At 40.4% G+C, this 17559-nt stretch overlaps 2 protein-coding genes across 2 annotated transcripts; one reads left to right on the top strand and one right to left on the bottom strand.

Moving 5' to 3' along the window:
- Positions 1-3524: 3524 nt before the first annotated feature.
- Positions 3525-5547, bottom strand: phf5a (PHD finger protein 5A). Its single transcript, XM_084343112.1, has 4 exons — positions 5418-5547; positions 5060-5083; positions 4053-4219; positions 3525-3716 (listed from the first exon to the last, which is right to left on the bottom strand). Exons 1-4 carry the CDS (start codon positions 5467-5469, stop codon positions 3627-3629), a joined length of 333 nt encoding a protein of 110 aa, XP_084199238.1. The 5' UTR covers positions 5470-5547; the 3' UTR covers positions 3525-3626.
- Positions 5548-5950: 403 nt separating this feature from the next.
- Positions 5951-15210, top strand: aco2 (aconitase 2, mitochondrial). The gene is made up of 17 exons (XM_084342800.1): positions 5951-6045; positions 7780-7922; positions 8555-8813; positions 8906-8998; positions 9097-9255; positions 9426-9576; positions 9678-9782; positions 10582-10673; positions 10921-11026; positions 11171-11328; positions 11422-11495; positions 11588-11699; positions 11787-12065; positions 12172-12363; positions 12682-12814; positions 13029-13150; positions 13246-15210. Exons 1-17 carry the CDS (start codon positions 6010-6012, stop codon positions 13378-13380), a joined length of 2349 nt encoding a protein of 782 aa, XP_084198926.1. The 5' UTR covers positions 5951-6009; the 3' UTR covers positions 13381-15210.
- Positions 15211-17559: the final 2349 nt, after the last annotated feature.

The raw sequence follows: 17559 nt of genomic DNA, 5'->3' as shown, positions 1-17559 counted from the left end.
AATGAAAACGGGTTCAAATGGGTTAGGGTCAGGGCTAGGGGGACACCATGCTGAACCCAGTTTTTATTGTTTTCCCTAATAATACAATAAATCTCCACTATTGTCCACAATGGAAAGTTTTTATTATAATGAATTTAACATTTAAACTTTTTAAAAAAACTTTTTAGCGAGTGAAACAGCAGAATAAGCTTCACTTGTAATACAACTATAAAGCTGTATGTTGTAAGAACTTAAGGTACAAATTAGGGCTGCACGATATTGTAAAGAAAATTATTTTTGCAACACAATTTTCATTTTCACTGAAATTTTTTTTAAAAATCATGATGTCACATTTTTTGGGGGGTCTGCACCAAATGTGTTCTTACATCAAAAATTCCAGGCAAGAGCATCTGTGCAGCCCTACAGTACTTCATTATCAGTTGTTTTGTCTCACATTTTACCTCTCAAAGAATTGGAGACTCTGCGATTGGAATATTACACATGGCCATATTGTAATTTGCGGTTTCATAGCAAAAGAGTGTTGCAGCATTCTCCTAAACAGCTGAGCTAGGTGGGGACTTGTAAAATGTAAAAAAATAACTGAATAAAAAACATAAAATGGCTCTATACAGCTAGTCCAGTGTACTCCAAGTCTCCAGATGTCTCAAGATCCCAGACTGATTTGAAAAGACATTATTCACACTCTTTTTAAAGCTGAAATCTTTGCTCACACTCCGTCTGAAGTGGGTGCATGAGCTTGACCTGACACTGAGAGAGTAAATAATGTCTTTTCAAATCAATTTGGGATCTTTGGGAAGTGCTTGTGGACACTTGGATTACACCAGACAAGCTGTATGGAGCCGGTATATGTTAATGTTTTTAACTGCTTTTTTACGTTTTAAAACCAGTCCCCGTGTTCTTCAGTCGTTTAGGACGATACTGTGGCATTTTTTTTGCTGTGAAGCTCCAGAGATGTTTTGTGAACTACAAAATTTCATCTGACTTTCCATCTGCATGGGGGTGAATAGATAATTAGACTTTTCATTTCTGGGTGAATTTATCCTTTAAGGTGTAATGTTGATTTCTAGTTTAGCCGACACCAATACACAAAAAAGAGCTACATTTGTCCCACTTCTAACAATGTAAGACAACTATGTTGTGAGTTGTGAAGACGTGAATTGAGATATAACCAATATGAGCATTTTATGATTATTTCTAATGTGACTTTGGCTCCTTTATTTACATACTGCTGTCTCTTCTGTCAAAACAAAGTGAGTATGGTTATAGGGCTGTGGTATAAACAATATGCTCTGAGACTAAAAAAGGATGCTGAAAAAAATCTTTGAAATTTGATATCATCACAAAACAATGTTTCCCTGAAGAAATGGAATGTAAATAATTGTATTGGCTTGTAATTTCATCAGCCAGTTCACCCCGTGCACAACTGATGTAAGAGCTGTAGAGACTTGCATTTGAGGGTCGAAACCAGGTCGTGTGACAGTGAAGCGCTTCTGGAGACTCACAGTGACTCAGCAGTCTGATGATAGTCAAACTGATGGTTTCCTTCCTCTCCAGCCTGTCACAATGAGAACACTTTCCTCTACATTTTACAATGCACTCAGCATCATAGGACATAAAAAGGTCAGATACAGGGCAACAACTGTAAGAGCTGATCTTTGTGATGAGGTGACATTTGGCACCTTAATGACCGAATGTTTAATGTCTCAAAAAATGGATCTCATGAGCTACTGAAGTACAGATTTGGCATCTCAAAGGCAAACATTGTACTTTTTACCCCACTACATTTGTCTGACAGATTTAGTTACTAGTTACTTTTCACATTATAGGCTCTCATAACCTTCCTGTCCAGTGAAAAACTTTGCTGATTTTTAATGTTTCTAATAAACTGGAGGATAAAGTGTTTATTTATTGGTTGAGAAAATTCTCCTTTCTCGGTACACAGCCCGTAAGCTAAATAAACTACTGAAAAGCCCTCTTACATTGGCTGGAGAATGCATTGTGATAATAAGCTAAAAAAGGGTGTTTTGTTTTTTTTCACAGGACAGCAACACTACAAATAATGATCTTATAGAATATGATGCATGGCTGTAAATTAAACTAAAGTAGTTAAAATGAGCTCAACCTTAATCATCTACAATAATGCAATAAGCATACACATTAATGTAGCAGTTACATTAATCCAGAAACATCATATATGATATTAAACCACTGACAGGGACATTTTACTGCACAATGTGTACTTTCAGTTTTAATTCTTTAAGTCACTTTTGCTGATAATACTCACAAACTTATACTCGTAAGTGTGTTTCTGAATGCAGTACTTTTACTTGTAGTGGAGTACTTATACTTGGTTAAAGGATCTGAATACTTTTTATACCACTGGTGTCAAATGTGCGTTTAGGCCAGACTGTCAGACGCTAACAGGACTTCAATTATTAAAATCAGCTGAAGGTGAAATGTTAAAGGGTAACTCCACTAATTTTACATGTTAAAGTGTGCTTAAAGGTCTTGTGGAGTACTACTTCAGATGTGAAAAAGTAGTCTAAAGCATTTTGTGGCACCAGAGGATGCTGGATGTAATCTGAAAAAATTGCCTCCAATGATGTCACTCTGGATGTTGCATTCTGGGTAGAAAGGAGGAAGAAAGCGTGGAATAACTACGACAATATCTCCGGTTCTTCTGTGTCAATTCTGATCATGTTTTTTTAAATACTGTCCATAATGAGTGCAACTGTGTTATTATAGAGTGCGGTGCAAGACTGGTGGACTGCTTTTCAAAACCTGGCACCCACATAACCCACAATGCGACTTGGTCACTGCCATCTTTCACATATCCAGTAGTACTCCTCGAGACCTGTAAACCCACTTCAGTGTGTAAAGTTGGTGGAATTCTGCTTTAAGCTTAAAATGTCGTCTACAGTGCTAGCATCAGCTGTGAGAGCAATGTGAGGGCACGTTGTCGGTTCATTAAAGTAGTCAAGCTAATTCAAATGAAAAATCATGGAATTATGGACTCCAGGCTGTTGGACCAATAAAAAGACAATATATGAGTACCAGGCTACTTCCTGATTTTATGTAATATACAGAATAACTGTATTATATCCTAGTATTAAGAGTTCTTCAACCTTCTCTTCTACTATCATCTGATTTTAATCAAAGAGTGATAAAATTATGGGTCATAACTATTGCACGATACAAACACTGAATTAAAACAGTGGAGCTTAAACATCAAAATGATGCCAAAGTCTACTCATTCATGCGTTTTGTTCACGTGGAGTTTTGGCTGGCACTACAATTTAATCTGTCATTGCATCAATATTGTCCGGTCCCATGATTGTTTATTTCAGTGGTTCTCTCCAATTTGAATGCAAGTCCACAAATAGGTTTTGGAGTTTAGAAACCAGGCCAGTGTGAGCTGTTGGAGTGGATAAAAGACACAGTCGACAGTGTGAAACATCACCATCTGGTGGAGGAAGTTTAGTTAGAAGATGTAAAGAAAGAAGCTCTACAGTTGAAGACAGAAATATAAAAGAGAGCTTTATTGACAAGTCAAAAAACATTTCTTGAGGTTTCAAAAAAATCTGCAAAAGCTGAAAAACTAAAACAAGGACTGGGCCGTAGAGTCTTCACCTCTTCTTGAAGCCATACTTCTTCCTTTCATAGAACAGATCTGTTTTGGAGCTGCCAAGATTCACAATCTTAGGACAGCCATCCCGCTGTAAAAGAAACAGAGAGGAGAGGATGCCAGTTAAAAAAACATTTTCATTTCAAAGGAGCAAGACAGTTCTTAAAATGTACAGAAAGGTTCAAGTTTAAAAGGTCCAATTTGTAAGAAAAACTTATTTTTGAGCCTCATTCCCAACTCCAAATCTTTTCTTACAAATAGGACCTTAAAATTATTGTTTACTTCCCCAAGGCCGACTAAATTGTAAAAAGTAATGCAGGATAACAAAAACTCGATAAATATGGCCAGTATAACACAATCCCTATTCTACTTAGTTGCCTCAATGCTCAGTGACGGATATAAAGAAAAAGTGAAGCGTGACACTCACATCTTTCTCCTGAATGGTGCACTCTTTACAGTAGTAGGCATCAGATACTCCGGGTCCTCCGCAGATGACACAGCGTCCCTGGTAGGAGCCGTAGTTACACTCATCACAGATGCGCACCAGTGTGCACGGCCTCACATAGGAGTCACAGATGACACATTTTCCATCACCTGGGAGGAGAAAAGATGGATTAGAGGATTGAGAATGGAGTATTTGTATAGTATGACAGAGCCTTTATCACCAATGAGCAAAAACAATGTATAATTGAAGTCTGTCACCGCTGCAACCTGCATTAGTTCAAGATATATGTGCATAATGGCCAATTGAAAAAGTTCAAAAGGGTTTTTAGAGATAAATCTTTTGCTCATTACAATGACATCACCTTATAAATAAATTTGCTTGTTTGGGTGTTTGTCAATGTAAAGCGGCCAAAAATGTATATGGTTGACAATTTAGTCTTTAAAATAACAGATACGAGCACAAGCTGGCTTCAACTCAATGAGTTGACTTTGAGCTGCTTGTTTTTTCGGTGGCTGCGTCACAAAGTACATAATGTACGGTTTATAGTGTGTATGAGAAACTGTGCGATGCTGCATTTCACAGAGCTGTGTATCTTTACTTGAAATATTACTACATTACAACAAAACTAGAATCAATTCAGTTCAGGTTCATCAAGTACTAAATCCATCCAAAACACACTCCACTGGCACCTCTGTAATTAAGTGTTTCTAGGAATGTCAATGGTTGATCAATACAGAAGGTAAGTATTGTTTGTAGAAGACATGAACATACACTTATTCTTTTTACCTAGAAGACCATGATTGGCTTTTGGAGCTGCTGTTAAAGTATGAACAATTGTCTGACTAAATGTTTATTTGGACCCAACGTTGCTGCTACATATGCAGAAGTGAGGACAACATGGACTAAAACAGCAGCAGGTGTTAATAATTACTGTAAAAAACTGTTAAAATATTCAATTTGTTATATTGATCAAAGCTAGAAATACTTACACTTCTCGCAAAGTCTCCCGATTGCTGCGGAATGAAAACAAAGCAGTCAGTCAGTCTGAGTGGCCAAGCTAACTGATTCATACACATCGCTTTGCTAGATTCGAGACAATGATCTTTGCCTTCCTCATATTTACACATACAAGGTATACATTGTCTGTAAAACTGTTACATTAGTTTTTCTAGCGACCTACAGTTTTAACCATGTCTAAGCTAGCTCCATACTTTCAATGAAATCCATGCTGTTACCGTTAGCATAGCAGCTAACTTTATCTCGAGCTAAACAACAACAGACGACATTCAGCTGCAGCAAAAATACCAATATTACATGACGTGCGAGACGAAATGGGTTACAACTTACCGACACCGGCCTGTTTTCTGCAAAAGATCAAATCTGGATGATGTTTAGCCATCGTCGGCTAACATAGGAACGTAAGGCGAGCGCTGCAGTGTTGGTTGAACTTTGAACTCTAAACCGGTAAACTTTGTACGAGAAGTTTCATTACCGCCACCTAGAGTCTCCAAAAGGAAAGAACAAAGAAAACGATTTTTGATTTTACCAAAAACTACATTATTATAGCTTTCTTTGTTGGCATTATATCTTTACAAAATATAAAACTACTACTACTACTACTACTAATAATAAAAAGAATAAAAATATAATAATAAAAAGAAGAAATAAAATAAAAATGGCCCTCATCCTTTCAGTTTTATACAAATCAATCACATATCAAATCTCTATTTTGAGAGGTAAATTTCAATTTGTATTTTTGCAAATGTGGAAGCGATTTAAAACTGAGACTAACATATTTTAAGTTCAAATCACATTTTGAGAACAGTCTAAATATAAAATCCAACCACCGTAAATATTTTGTCCTTAAAGGACCTGCGAGACCGCGGCTTAAATACTTGTGACGTCACTACAGACCGACACATCTTTGTCAGTGAACAAAATGGCAACCTACTGTCTCACTGTCGCCCGGCTCCAGGTAAGAGACCAAAATCGGCTATTTCTACCATATTTATTAACCAGTGAAGGACGTCACCTGATATAAATCTAATGTAACGTTAACCTAACCTAATTAAACCTGTAAGAGCAGTTTCTAAGGATAAATTAGCTGTGAAACAGTCACCGGTTAGCTGGCCAGGTCATCGTGTCCTGACTGCACTGAACGCATTCAGTTGGCAACAGCTGGTTTGCCACTGGATTAATAAAACACGACTAATGTTTTTATTAACAACAACATATTACCGACATCCTCAGTCCTTAAATGAACATAGCTGGGTTCGCTTTAGACACGGAGTTTGGTGTCTAGTAGCAAGGTTAACCACAAGGTTAGAGCTCCCAGCAGGCTCACAGGCGATCAGCGTGTAAAAGACAGAAAACATGTTTGTTAAAATGAAGCAAATAATACATCAAACAATATCTAACCCATTTATTTTTTATTCAGCCAAGATAAAGCAAATTATTCAGTCTGTCTTACAGTTTAAAAAAAAAAAGTTGCAGCGGGGTGCTGTCAAGATTTTGTTACTGACGTATTGATAAGGGCGCACCATATGTAAAAAATCTCAATTTCTGTTCGACACTTTGACATCTACTTTGGGTGATATAGAAGGAAATCAGATCATCCTCTTCTAATGTCGACACAATAAACATACTACAATCTTTAAAAATAAATACATGAATTCCAGTTAATGACGCTGACTGGACTGAATAATGGCAAGAATACACTCATTTGTATTGTCATTTCCAGCTGGAATTGTCAAGTGTTGTTAAATTCTTGAAGAACCTTGAGCCAATAAAAACTGTGCATTATAACTCATAAAATGACTCAGACCAGCCTCAGTTTGAACCCTTCATTGGCTCTGTTATTTCTGTCAAAACAGTGTATTAACTCCTGAAAAAGCTCCTTAATTGATTGACAGCAACTCTCTGCTATTAGCATATTGACAGCAGATGTCAGCAGATTAATGGTTGTAGGTTCAGCTGCTCAGTGTCGGTTCTCTCCCTGAATGACACGCCTTGTCTGGTCATTGAAGACCTTCAGTTGTTTCAGTGTTGGTTCTCTTATGTGTCTGCTTTGATAGCTTAGTCATTTATCTATTTGGAAGGAGCCAACAATGAACAATCTTGCTTTTGTCTGGTAATATTCTGTTTTACAAGTACTGTCAACAAGCAGTGGTCTCCTGGCAGTAAATCAGTAGCTTTTATGGTCTAAGGGCACCTTAACAGTAGCTTGGTCCAGGAAGTTGATTTGGCCCTTGTCCTTATGTCACTTCATCTAATGTGAACAGTACACAATGTAAACCCAGTCACACAAACTGATCTGGAAATAGAATGATGAAGCTTCTCTAACATGTATTATCATCAAGAAATTGGCAGGGAAGATGTCAAAAATGTTTTAGTTGACTGGAGCTGGTGTCTCCAGAGTTTGTATTTGTGGTCGGCCATCATGTCGACCTGGTATCACCCTGATATGTGACGCTTGGGAGTGAACTGCAACACAGCGTTGCATTCACAAGCTGACTTCCAGCCATTCTTCCATGTGAATACAGCTATACTATAAGCTTGAATATTTTCTCAATCTGCTCGCTCAGCTCTATTCCCCTAGTAGATTTTCAAAAGGAGAATACAAAATCGATACCAAATGTTCAGAAATCCTTTGAGTGAGGGCTTATCTATTTGTTTAACCTGATAATGTTTATTTTGCCGTCATCTCCAGCTGGCTCTGGGCCATGGTGTACGGCGCCTGCATGTATCAGCAGCCTACAGAGCCAAGGCCAGTGTGTCTATGAGCCGCTTTGAGCCCACCTCCTTCGTCAACTACGAGAAGCTCCAATCCAACATAGACATTGTGCGAAAAAGGTCAGTGTTCTCCTCGTCTCCTTTACTCTATATTTGCTCTGAATCACATCACTGTTTCCACAAAAACTCTCTTATCTCTGCAAATGTTTAATCTCTAGGGTTTGTTTGCCCTTTACCACAGATTTTTTTTCTATCACAGTTGTAGCCCTTTTACTAACTGTAGTCCGCTGGACCCACAGTGCTCTAATTACTCTAAAGCTCTGTAAAAGTGTTGTTCGTTAGAGGGTGTGTGTGTATGTAAAGGACAGACACGGTTCTGTGGTGAATGTGAAGATTATTGGCTTCTTTTTGTTCAGGCCTGTAATCACTCCTGAAGCTAAGACTGGAATAAACTGCTTATTATAGGACCAGGCAATGAAGAAATATTGTTAGATGAAAAAAACAACTTTACTATTTTACTTAAACCAGAAGAGGAAACCTACAATATTTGACTTTGGATCAAACAACATCATAATACTATAATCTTTTTGTTTCCATAGCAATTTTTCGTATGTAAAAACACCACATTTGTTTATAAATGTTTTAAATATTGTAACTTTATTCTTATCATCTTGCTTTAGCCCAGCTGAAACTTCCTCTCACATGGCAGTGACCTCATATGGATAAACTTGTATATTCTGTTTTCTGTCCAGACTCAACCGGCCCCTTACCCTGTCAGAGAAGATCGTGTATGGCCACCTCGATGACCCCCACAACCAAGACATCGACCGCGGCCGCACTTACCTGCGGCTGCGTCCCGACCGCGTGGCCATGCAAGATGCCACGGCCCAGATGGCGATGCTCCAGTTCATCAGCAGTGGCCTGCCCAGGGTGGCTGTGCCCTCCACCATCCACTGTGATCACCTGATCGAGGCCCAGACTGGAGGAGTGAAGGATCTGGCCAGAGCAAAGGTGAGGGGATCTTATTTTTGAACAGCAATTATGTCTCATGAGTAATATTGTAATGAGTTGCTAACGTGTTGTTGTCATGATTCCCCTTATAGGAAATCAACCAGGAAGTCTACAACTTCCTGTCCAGCGCTGGAGCAAAATATGGAGTAGGCTTCTGGAAACCAGGCTCTGGAATCATCCATCAGGTATTATTGCTTGAAGTTCAAATGCAGTGCCTCTAAATGACAGTTATTAACGCAGCTGTAATTTAAGCGTGCTAACGTTAGATTTCATGTACAAACAGATCATCCTGGAGAACTACGCCTATCCAGGAGTGATGCTCATCGGCACAGACTCCCACACACCAAATGGCGGTGGGCTTGGTGCCATCTGCATCGGTGTTGGAGGAGCAGACGCTGTAGATGTGATGGCAGGAATCCCCTGGGAGCTCAAGTGTCCCAAGGTCAGCAGAATACAATGTTTTTACATGTTCTGTTGCCCGTGTCGTCTTGAGCCTTTGTTTACTCTCACCTCTATCCTAAATTTTCCCTTTCTCTTTCTCCGGACACAGTAGTTTTTTTTTGTCACCTGAAATTCATTACAGCATTTAACAGATCAATCTCTTCCTCCAAGGTGATTGGCGTGAAGCTGACAGGCACCCTGTCAGGCTGGACGTCTCCTAAAGATATCATCTTGAAGGTGGCCGGCATCCTGACTGTGAAGGGAGGCACTGGGGCCATTGTCGAGTACCACGGACCAGGAGTTGACTCTATTTCCTGCACTGGTCGGTGCCAAACTTAATTACACTTTGAAGTTGTTTTTATTTAGCCTCTTAGCTGTTTTGCTCATATCTAGCATTCATTTGTTTTGTTTTGATTTGTGCAGGAATGGCGACCATTTGCAACATGGGAGCAGAGATTGGGGCCACAACCTCCGTGTTCCCCTACAACCACCGCATGCGGACCTACCTGGAGAAGACCGGACGTGCCGGTATGTTTGGGGCTTTGGTCCTTCACGATGACATACAATTTTAATAGTTTTCTTTTTCTCACATTGCATAGTGACAAAGTCAAGAGGAGACAAAACAATTATAAAATCGATAGACAACAAGATTTTTTATTATCAAGATCCATTCATTATTCCCTGAGAAATGAATGAAAATGTTGAAAAACTAACCGTATTATAGAAAGTGAGCTAAATTCTTGGATCTGTCCCTTTTATCCAAATCTGCACTGAAATATTGTCAATTCTGAGCAGAGACTCATCCTCTATCCAAGTTTTGTAGAAATCCTTTCAGTAGGTTTTATATTATCCTGACAAACAAACAGACACAGGTGACTGTTTGTTTGTCAGTCACCTGACAAACAAACAAACTTGGTGGAGGTAATGAACACAAAAAGGTTGTGTTTAAATACTAAATTATGTCCTGAAGATAAATCTGAGCCAGGATCTCTGTCACTTGGCATCTCCCTCCATCACATCTGTTCCGTCTATTCCACACCATGCATCCAGAATAATATAAATCCAGAAAAATAATCAAATTTCAACAGTTTTTGAAAATATGAACCATTTCACCCCCTGAAAAAAGGATGCATGTAATCAAGATTACAAGCAAAAAAGTGTTCTCAAAAGTTCTAGTGTCCTTACGTGTCTGTAATAGCATTTTATAAACTGTATGTGTGTGTTTGTTTGTGTCGCTCCCCATTTTCATGGAAAAGTTGCTTGTAACAGAAGAAAGTCAGGTGTCTTATTCCATTGTCTCAACACTCATCCTCTTGTTTCTCCCCAGAGATCGCTACCCTGTCTGACGCATACTCTGACTTGTTGGTACCAGATGAAGGCTGCGAGTACGACGAGCTCATCGAGCTCAATCTGGATGAGGTTTGTCTATTTTTAAAATAATCTTTTGGTGTGTCTGCCTTTCGTTGGATAGTTCAAAGTGGAGAACAACAGGAAATGCATGAAATGCAGGTCTCTGGTCAGGAATCACTGAACACCAGATTCATTGGTGACTTATGAATTGTAGCCTAGAAGGAGAACCTTAACTTTTCAAATCAGAGGTTACTTTAAATTAATTGCAGAATTTGGTGTATTTGAGGATATCTGAGTTCTTTGTTTCATTCTCTAGCTGAAGCCCCACATCAACGGACCCTTCACCCCTGACCTGGCTCACCCAGTGGCTGATGTAGGTGCTGTTGCTGAGAAGAATGGCTGGCCACTGGAGGTTAAAGTTGGTAAGGAATGACCAGGGATGAACAGGCTGCACAATTTAAATTATAGTCCCACTGTTTGCTTTTAAGAACATGAAAGAAAATGACTAGTAGCTTGTTTTCATTGAGAAGGTCTCTGACATTTGCTCCTTTTTTTTTTTCGTTTAGGTCTGATTGGCAGCTGTACCAACTCCAGCTATGAGGACATGGGCCGCGCTGCCTCTGTAGCCAAGCAGGCTTTGGATAAAGGCCTGAAGTGCAAAGCTCAGTTCACAGTCACCCCTGGCTCTGAGCAGATTCGTGCCACCATTGAAAGAGATGGATATGTGAGTGCTGGTGCACAAAGAAAGCAACTTACACTGATGATTTATTTCTGGGTGAAGTGACTAAAGCTCAGATGTGTTTGTGTCTTCCTGTAGTCAAAGATCCTTGGTGATGTTGGAGGTGTGGTCATGGCCAACGCATGTGGACCCTGCATTGGGCAGTGGGACAGGTGGGTGTAGCTTTGGAATATACATATATCATGACATACTCTGTCAGAGTGGTTACATTTGATAAGTTAATACAATGTGTGTTTGCTCTCAGGCGTGATGTGAAAAAGGGAGAGAAGAACACAATCGTCACTTCCTTCAACAGAAACTTCACTGCCAGGAATGACGCTAACCCTGCAACACACGCCTTTGTTACTTCCCCTGAGGTAAACTTGCACTAAACCAATCCAAGATGTTCAGCCTCAAGCTTACTTTTTGAAGCTAAACGCCTTCTCTGTCTTCCTTCTCCTCAGATCGTCACTGCCATGGCAATCGCTGGAACACTGAACTTCAACCCAGAGACAGATTACCTTACAGCCCCGAACGGTGAGAAGTTCATGCTGGATCCCCCCTACGGAGACGAGCTACCTCTCAAGGACTTCGACCCAGGCCAGGACACTTACCAGCACCCGCCCTCCGATGGCATCAGCCTTAAGGTGGACGTCAGCCCAGAGAGCAACCGTCTCCAGCTGCTGGAGCCTTTTGACAAGTGGAGTGGGAATGATCTGGAGAACCTGAAGGTCCTCATCAAGGTCAGGTCTATCAAAATGGCTGCCCGCGTTTGTAGTTTGTCTTCAAACATTCTTGCAGCAGCTTGTGTTGTGGATGGAAATTATTTAACTTTTTCTGATTCTGCAGGTGAAGGGCAAATGCACCACAGATCACATCAGTGCTGCTGGACCTTGGCTGAAGTTCCGCGGCCACCTGGACAACATCTCCAACAACATGCTGATCGGTGCTGTCAACAGCGAGAACGATGCCATTAACAAGATCAAGAACTACCTGACAGGCGACTACGGTGGAGTCCCTGACGTGGCCCGTCACTACAAGGTGAGACTGCAGAGGGGAAACGGGTACCAGATTATTGGTCCAAAGCTGCTCTTTGGCAGCACTTCATTACTTTCCTCAGGTAGAGAAAATGAAATGATGTAAACACAGTTACTGTGGCGTTTATAGTATAAAAAGATACAGCCTGATCACTTATAATACATCCATCTAGTATTGCTTGATGCTACCAAGAGGTGAACAACGCTATAAATGCTATATACATCAACACGTACATCTAAGATATCTACAGCAGGAATCCTATTAACCCCTTGCATGACACATAAATCCAGCTTAATAATCTTTCCATTGTGTTGTGTGTAGGCCAACGGTGTTTCCTGGGTGGTGGTTGGAGACGACAACTACGGTGAGGGCTCCAGCAGAGAGCATGCTGCGCTGGAGCCCAGGCATCTGGGAGGAAGAGCCATCATTGTCAAGAGCTTCGCCAGAATTCACGGTACTGCATAATAACTGCTAAAGATGGCAGTACTGTCATAAGATTCAGTGTATGAGAAGAAGTCTTAGAAGGCTCCATAGTGGTAATGTGTTTGTAGTTTTGCCTGTATTTATTTAAAGTAATGGTGTTTTTTTTTCCTGGAGTGAAGACTTGAAATCTTGAATTTATACCAGTTATTCTCTCAGTTAAGAAAATGTCTCCCACCTGTCCTCAGAAACCAACCTGAAGAAGCAGGGTGTGCTGCCTCTGACCTTCAGCAACCCATCAGACTACGACAAGATCCGCCCTGATGACCACGTCTCCATCAAAGGACTCAAAACCTTCGCTCCAGGAAGGGTAAGACGGCATTATAGGTAAAAAATGACTTCCCTACAGCTGTTAATAAAAAAGTGTCTAACATGAACTTCTTCTCTTCCTCTCTCTCTCTGCAGCCTCTGAGCGCACTTGTAAAGCACAGCGACGGCAGCGAGGAGACCCTGGAACTGAACCACACCTTCAACGAGACACAGATCGGATGGTTCAAGGCAGGCTCCGCCCTCAACAGGATGAAGGAGCTGCAGCATTGAAGAAGAGGAGGACTGGGTAGACAAAATGTGGGGGAGGATTTTCAGGGGGAAAACAGGGTGGTGAGGATTGTGGGTAAGAAGAGGGATGAAGAATGTTAATGATTGTTCCTTTATTTGCATTTGCACACAGTTTGGACTGAAGTAACGTGTCGGTTATACCTCAGAGTTGTCAGTAGATTACTTCAGACTAAGTGCCAAGCTAATGTTGATGAAGGAACGATAACAACCGGTCTGTGGTCAGAGATTTCTAGAGCCTTCATTTGTCAGTGCATAGCTTTCTTGAAGGTACTATATGCTGCTATGTTTCAAAGTCAAACAGTGATAACAAGTTAGACATCAGAGTCTGTTGTAAAAACAGACACACACACACACACACACACACACACACACTTTGACACACTAAGCTTTGACCCCAAACAGTGATATGATACCCTGCCAGCTGATGTGCTGCCGGTGTTTCTGCAGCTGTTCAAACAGGTTCAGTGCAGCCTGGAGCTCAGCCAGCTGATCACACTCCATCACCTTGTTGCTTTAGGATTGTGTTGCACACTGCATGGCATCGATATCAAGCTTTAGTCGACCTTTTCCATTCACTCTGAACAGATGAACACTGCTGTCGGTTGGGTCCATTTGTTGTTAAGTGTAGTGTTACTTGCTATGATCACATGGATCCAAAAGGAACTTGGCACACTCATTCATTCACTCTCTCACATCGTTGTCTTCCCCCTAGTGGCCATGAGGAGATACTGTAGTTGTACAAGACGCAGTAGCTCGCTAGTTTGATCAAAATGACCACTTTAACGCAGCATCTAGTCGACACAGGTGTTTTCTATGGATTGCTGAAAGGCATTCTGGGTAACAGGAAATTACACAAGTGCGTGAGGCAGTTTGAGAACAGGTGGATTCAACTTAAAACTAAATTAAGCTCACATGGTGTAACTTGATTACTGTATATCCGACAGTGAGAGCATTTAGGGGTCAGTTTTGGCATCCGTCTGTGAGCAAAGTATGATTTTATCCATCACATTACATATTCAGTCAGTGTGACAAAAGGTTGCAGAGAACCACTGCAGAGTCCGCCTCATATACAGAAGGACTTGTATGCTTTAATTTGTGTAATATTACAGTAACAAAACCCTCTTCTTCCCCGACACCATCACCACCACCATTTTAAACTGCCTTCCTGATCAATCCTAACCTCTTTACAAGGTCAAATGCATCATATGGTTTTTCCCATTGTTTATTTATTTATACTTTTTCCTGCAAAAGGTTCAGTTCTTGTGTGTATTTTGCATAAAATATTTTGTTCAAAATTGGTTTTCCTCCTTTTGAACAGGGTAAACTTTGATTTCCTCTTTCATCCCATACTATCAGTGCCCTTTTTGGAGGGTAACAAGTGACTTTTAACCCAATGAACTGAAATTGTATTTCACACTCAATTCTACCGTGAAAAATGTAGAAGAACTGAACACTGATGTGATGCTGTATATTACAACTTGCTTTAATTGGGCAATGTGGCCACTCAGAAGAAACCGAGGTTACTGTGTCAGCTGGCTTTGGTCCTCTTTGGGTATAATTAACTGAATTTCACTCCAAATCCTCAACATTGAGGATCAGTACATCAGATCAGATGATCAATAAAATGTTTAGAAGAAGAAGTTAATCACATGAAGTGAAGTTATACCACTCTCTTCCTCTGACCCACTGTATGTAAAGTGTCTGGTTCCATGTACATTTAAGTGTTTGTGGGGTTTTTTTTTTGCTCCCAGATTATCTTTTCTGTGTTACAGAAATGCCAATGGGTTGTAAAATAAAAATTCACAGATCTCATTTATTTATATTGGCTCCAGTGATGTTACTAAAATCTATCTATAAGGTTGAGTTGCTGGTATATTTGTAGAGATGTACAGTGATATACTGATCTATCCTCTTCCTTAAAACTCAGTGAATATGTACAAAATGTGCAACATAAACCTGAGCAAATGAACAGAGCATTAAAATTGACATCTGGTCATAATTGTCATGTTGGTCTTATTAAGCAGGCTCTAGTAAGACTTTGAAAGAATAGTTAGATTCCAAAATCAAGTGTTGGCGTCCCTGTAAATGTATAAATATAAATCTGTGCAACCTATTTTGAGTGGCAGGGTCTTGACAGCTCAGATGCGTCACGTCATCTGGAAAAAAGGAATAAATATGGTGGTCCACAGAGGAGGAAATTCATATTGTCTTAATACTGGATGTCTTTAAAGAATATGAAAAGAAGTTGGCGTTTGATATTGTTTGATAACAGATGGACTGGCCAAGAGTCTTTTTTAAAATATATATAGCACATAATGTGGCATAATAATATACACAAATGACATGCTATCAAGAGTTTGGACTGTCTAAGTAGAGGTTCTGGCCTGAATACATAAAGTAGTGAATTTGTGTAAAAATGCAGCAAACTAATACAAGATTCTTGCCCCTGATTTAAGTTGGCACTGTTTACACTGATCAGCTGAGGAGATGCTGGATAAACAGGACTGGAAACTAGTCTAAAGAGGATTTAAGCTTTCTACACATGCCAACCTCTATTCATTATCACGGTCCAATGTGGCCTTTTAAGAACGTTGTCATCCCTCCATAATAAGACGCTTGTCTCCACTTAACAACTCTGTTGAAAAAATGTCACAGAAACAAAAAGCAGCTATAAAGCTGGAAACAATTAAATGGAGGAATTTCCACAGTGTCCTCTTTCCTCTTCTCAAAAAGGAGACTATACTATACCTTAACATAGAAAATGTACAATACCAGAGCAGTAACATTAGTTTGTGGAACTCCACCAGACATATTTTAAGAGAATTTATTATTATTATTATTATTATTATTAGTTAAAAAATAATTTGATGTGTGATCTGGGTTTCTTCTTCATAAAAGTCATATGCCTCATTTAAAATTCTTAAAATTACCTATACTCATTGAAACATTCAAAATTATTAATATGCAGATAATCTTCACTTCAGAAGTTTAACTTTAGGACACAAGTTGTCTCCTACTTCAATGAAAAATCTGTTCACAGTGTATGCATGCACTCTAGCTTTAAAGTTTCCACATCACATTTTAACGAGTTGCATAGTGGATCATATTGGCCTCCAAACTTGTTGTGATGCCACTAAATCATCTTGTACTTTGTAACCTTCAGCAGATGATCATGCAAACACACCTCTATGGTCAAACTTTTCGGATGAAGCACAAACATCCAGCTGAAGTAACAGTAAGCAAAAACGCATTTTGAGTGGAGGATTTAAAGGTACAGTTGGTAATCCTGTTCAGAAACACTTTTTGTTATACTGGGTGAAATGGTCTTCTCATCCTGAGAGTAGTCCATACATAATGTGTTCAGAAAAAGGAACAACATAAATCAGACCTCTGTGGCAGCTGCGGGCCTGTAAAAACTCTGACCAATCCCTCCCTCTCGGTCCGAGTTGAAGGAACCAATCAGATGCCTTCATGTCTTGTCCTGCCTGCACCCCCCTCTGTCCCCCCCTCCTCCCTGCGCGCACTCATCACGTGTCACCGTTCCCGGATATACTCAGCACACTCATATGGAGTTAGCAGGAGATCCACACTCCAGGTCAAAAGGTGGCGGTAATGCGCACCTAACAGTTGTTTGCCAACAGCCATAAAACAACAGAAGAAGAAGAGTTAGTGCCCGATCCGTACCCGGAACACGATCCGTTCCAGACGCTTCTGCACATGCGCCAGCATTTTCCCTCAGACGCTTCACGGCTGGACAGCTACATACGGCAACTCCACTTGGACAAACTTTATTAGGGCACTGGCCGTGCAACTGACGGTACAAGCGTACGTCTGTTAAAAGTTAAATGAAGTGAAAACACTGAAAAAATAAATTAATAAATACAAAAATAAAAGCGCCAGTCTGTTTAACTGCCTTTTTACATGTTTACAGGTAGACCGAGACACCCCGTCTGCCGTCTGCCACTCGATAGATAGATAGATAGAAGTGTGGGTGATGAGAAGAGCGGAGTGACTGGGCTAGAGAATAAACCAACCGCCCTGCTCTTAACCACGGGGTGAGAAAGACCGTGTCATGCCACAGCCGCCCGCCGCGGAGTGTGATAGTCCGTCTGCCGAGGCAGACGGGGTGTCTCGGTCTGGCTGACCTGCGGAGCACCAGGA

Source organism: Pagrus pagrus, assembly GCF_965226575.1.
Source record: "Pagrus pagrus genome assembly, chromosome: 21".
Lineage (NCBI taxonomy): Eukaryota > Metazoa > Chordata > Actinopteri > Spariformes > Sparidae > Pagrus > Pagrus pagrus.
Note: the sequence above shows the minus strand (reverse complement) of the source record. Positions and strands in the feature narration are given on the sequence as shown.

Excerpts from the sequence above, each read along its gene's own strand:
- phf5a (XM_084343112.1), bottom strand. The coding sequence starts at position 5,469 with ATGGCTAAACATCATCCAGATTTGATCTTTTGCAGAAAACAGGCCGGT. Across the intron at positions 4,220-5,059 it reads CGGGAGACTTTGCGAGAAGT|GTGATGGAAAATGTGTCATC; the intron begins GTAAGTATTTCT and ends TTCTCCTCCCAG. Across the intron at positions 3,717-4,052 it reads GCACCATTCAGGAGAAAGAT|CGGGATGGCTGTCCTAAGAT; the intron begins GTGAGTGTCACG and ends TTTCTTTTACAG.
- aco2 (XM_084342800.1), top strand. The coding sequence starts at position 6,010 with ATGGCAACCTACTGTCTCACTGTCGCCCGGCTCCAG. Across the intron at positions 9,577-9,677 it reads TGACTCTATTTCCTGCACTG|GAATGGCGACCATTTGCAAC; the intron begins GTCGGTGCCAAA and ends TGATTTGTGCAG. Across the intron at positions 9,783-10,581 it reads GGAGAAGACCGGACGTGCCG|AGATCGCTACCCTGTCTGAC; the intron begins GTATGTTTGGGG and ends GTTTCTCCCCAG.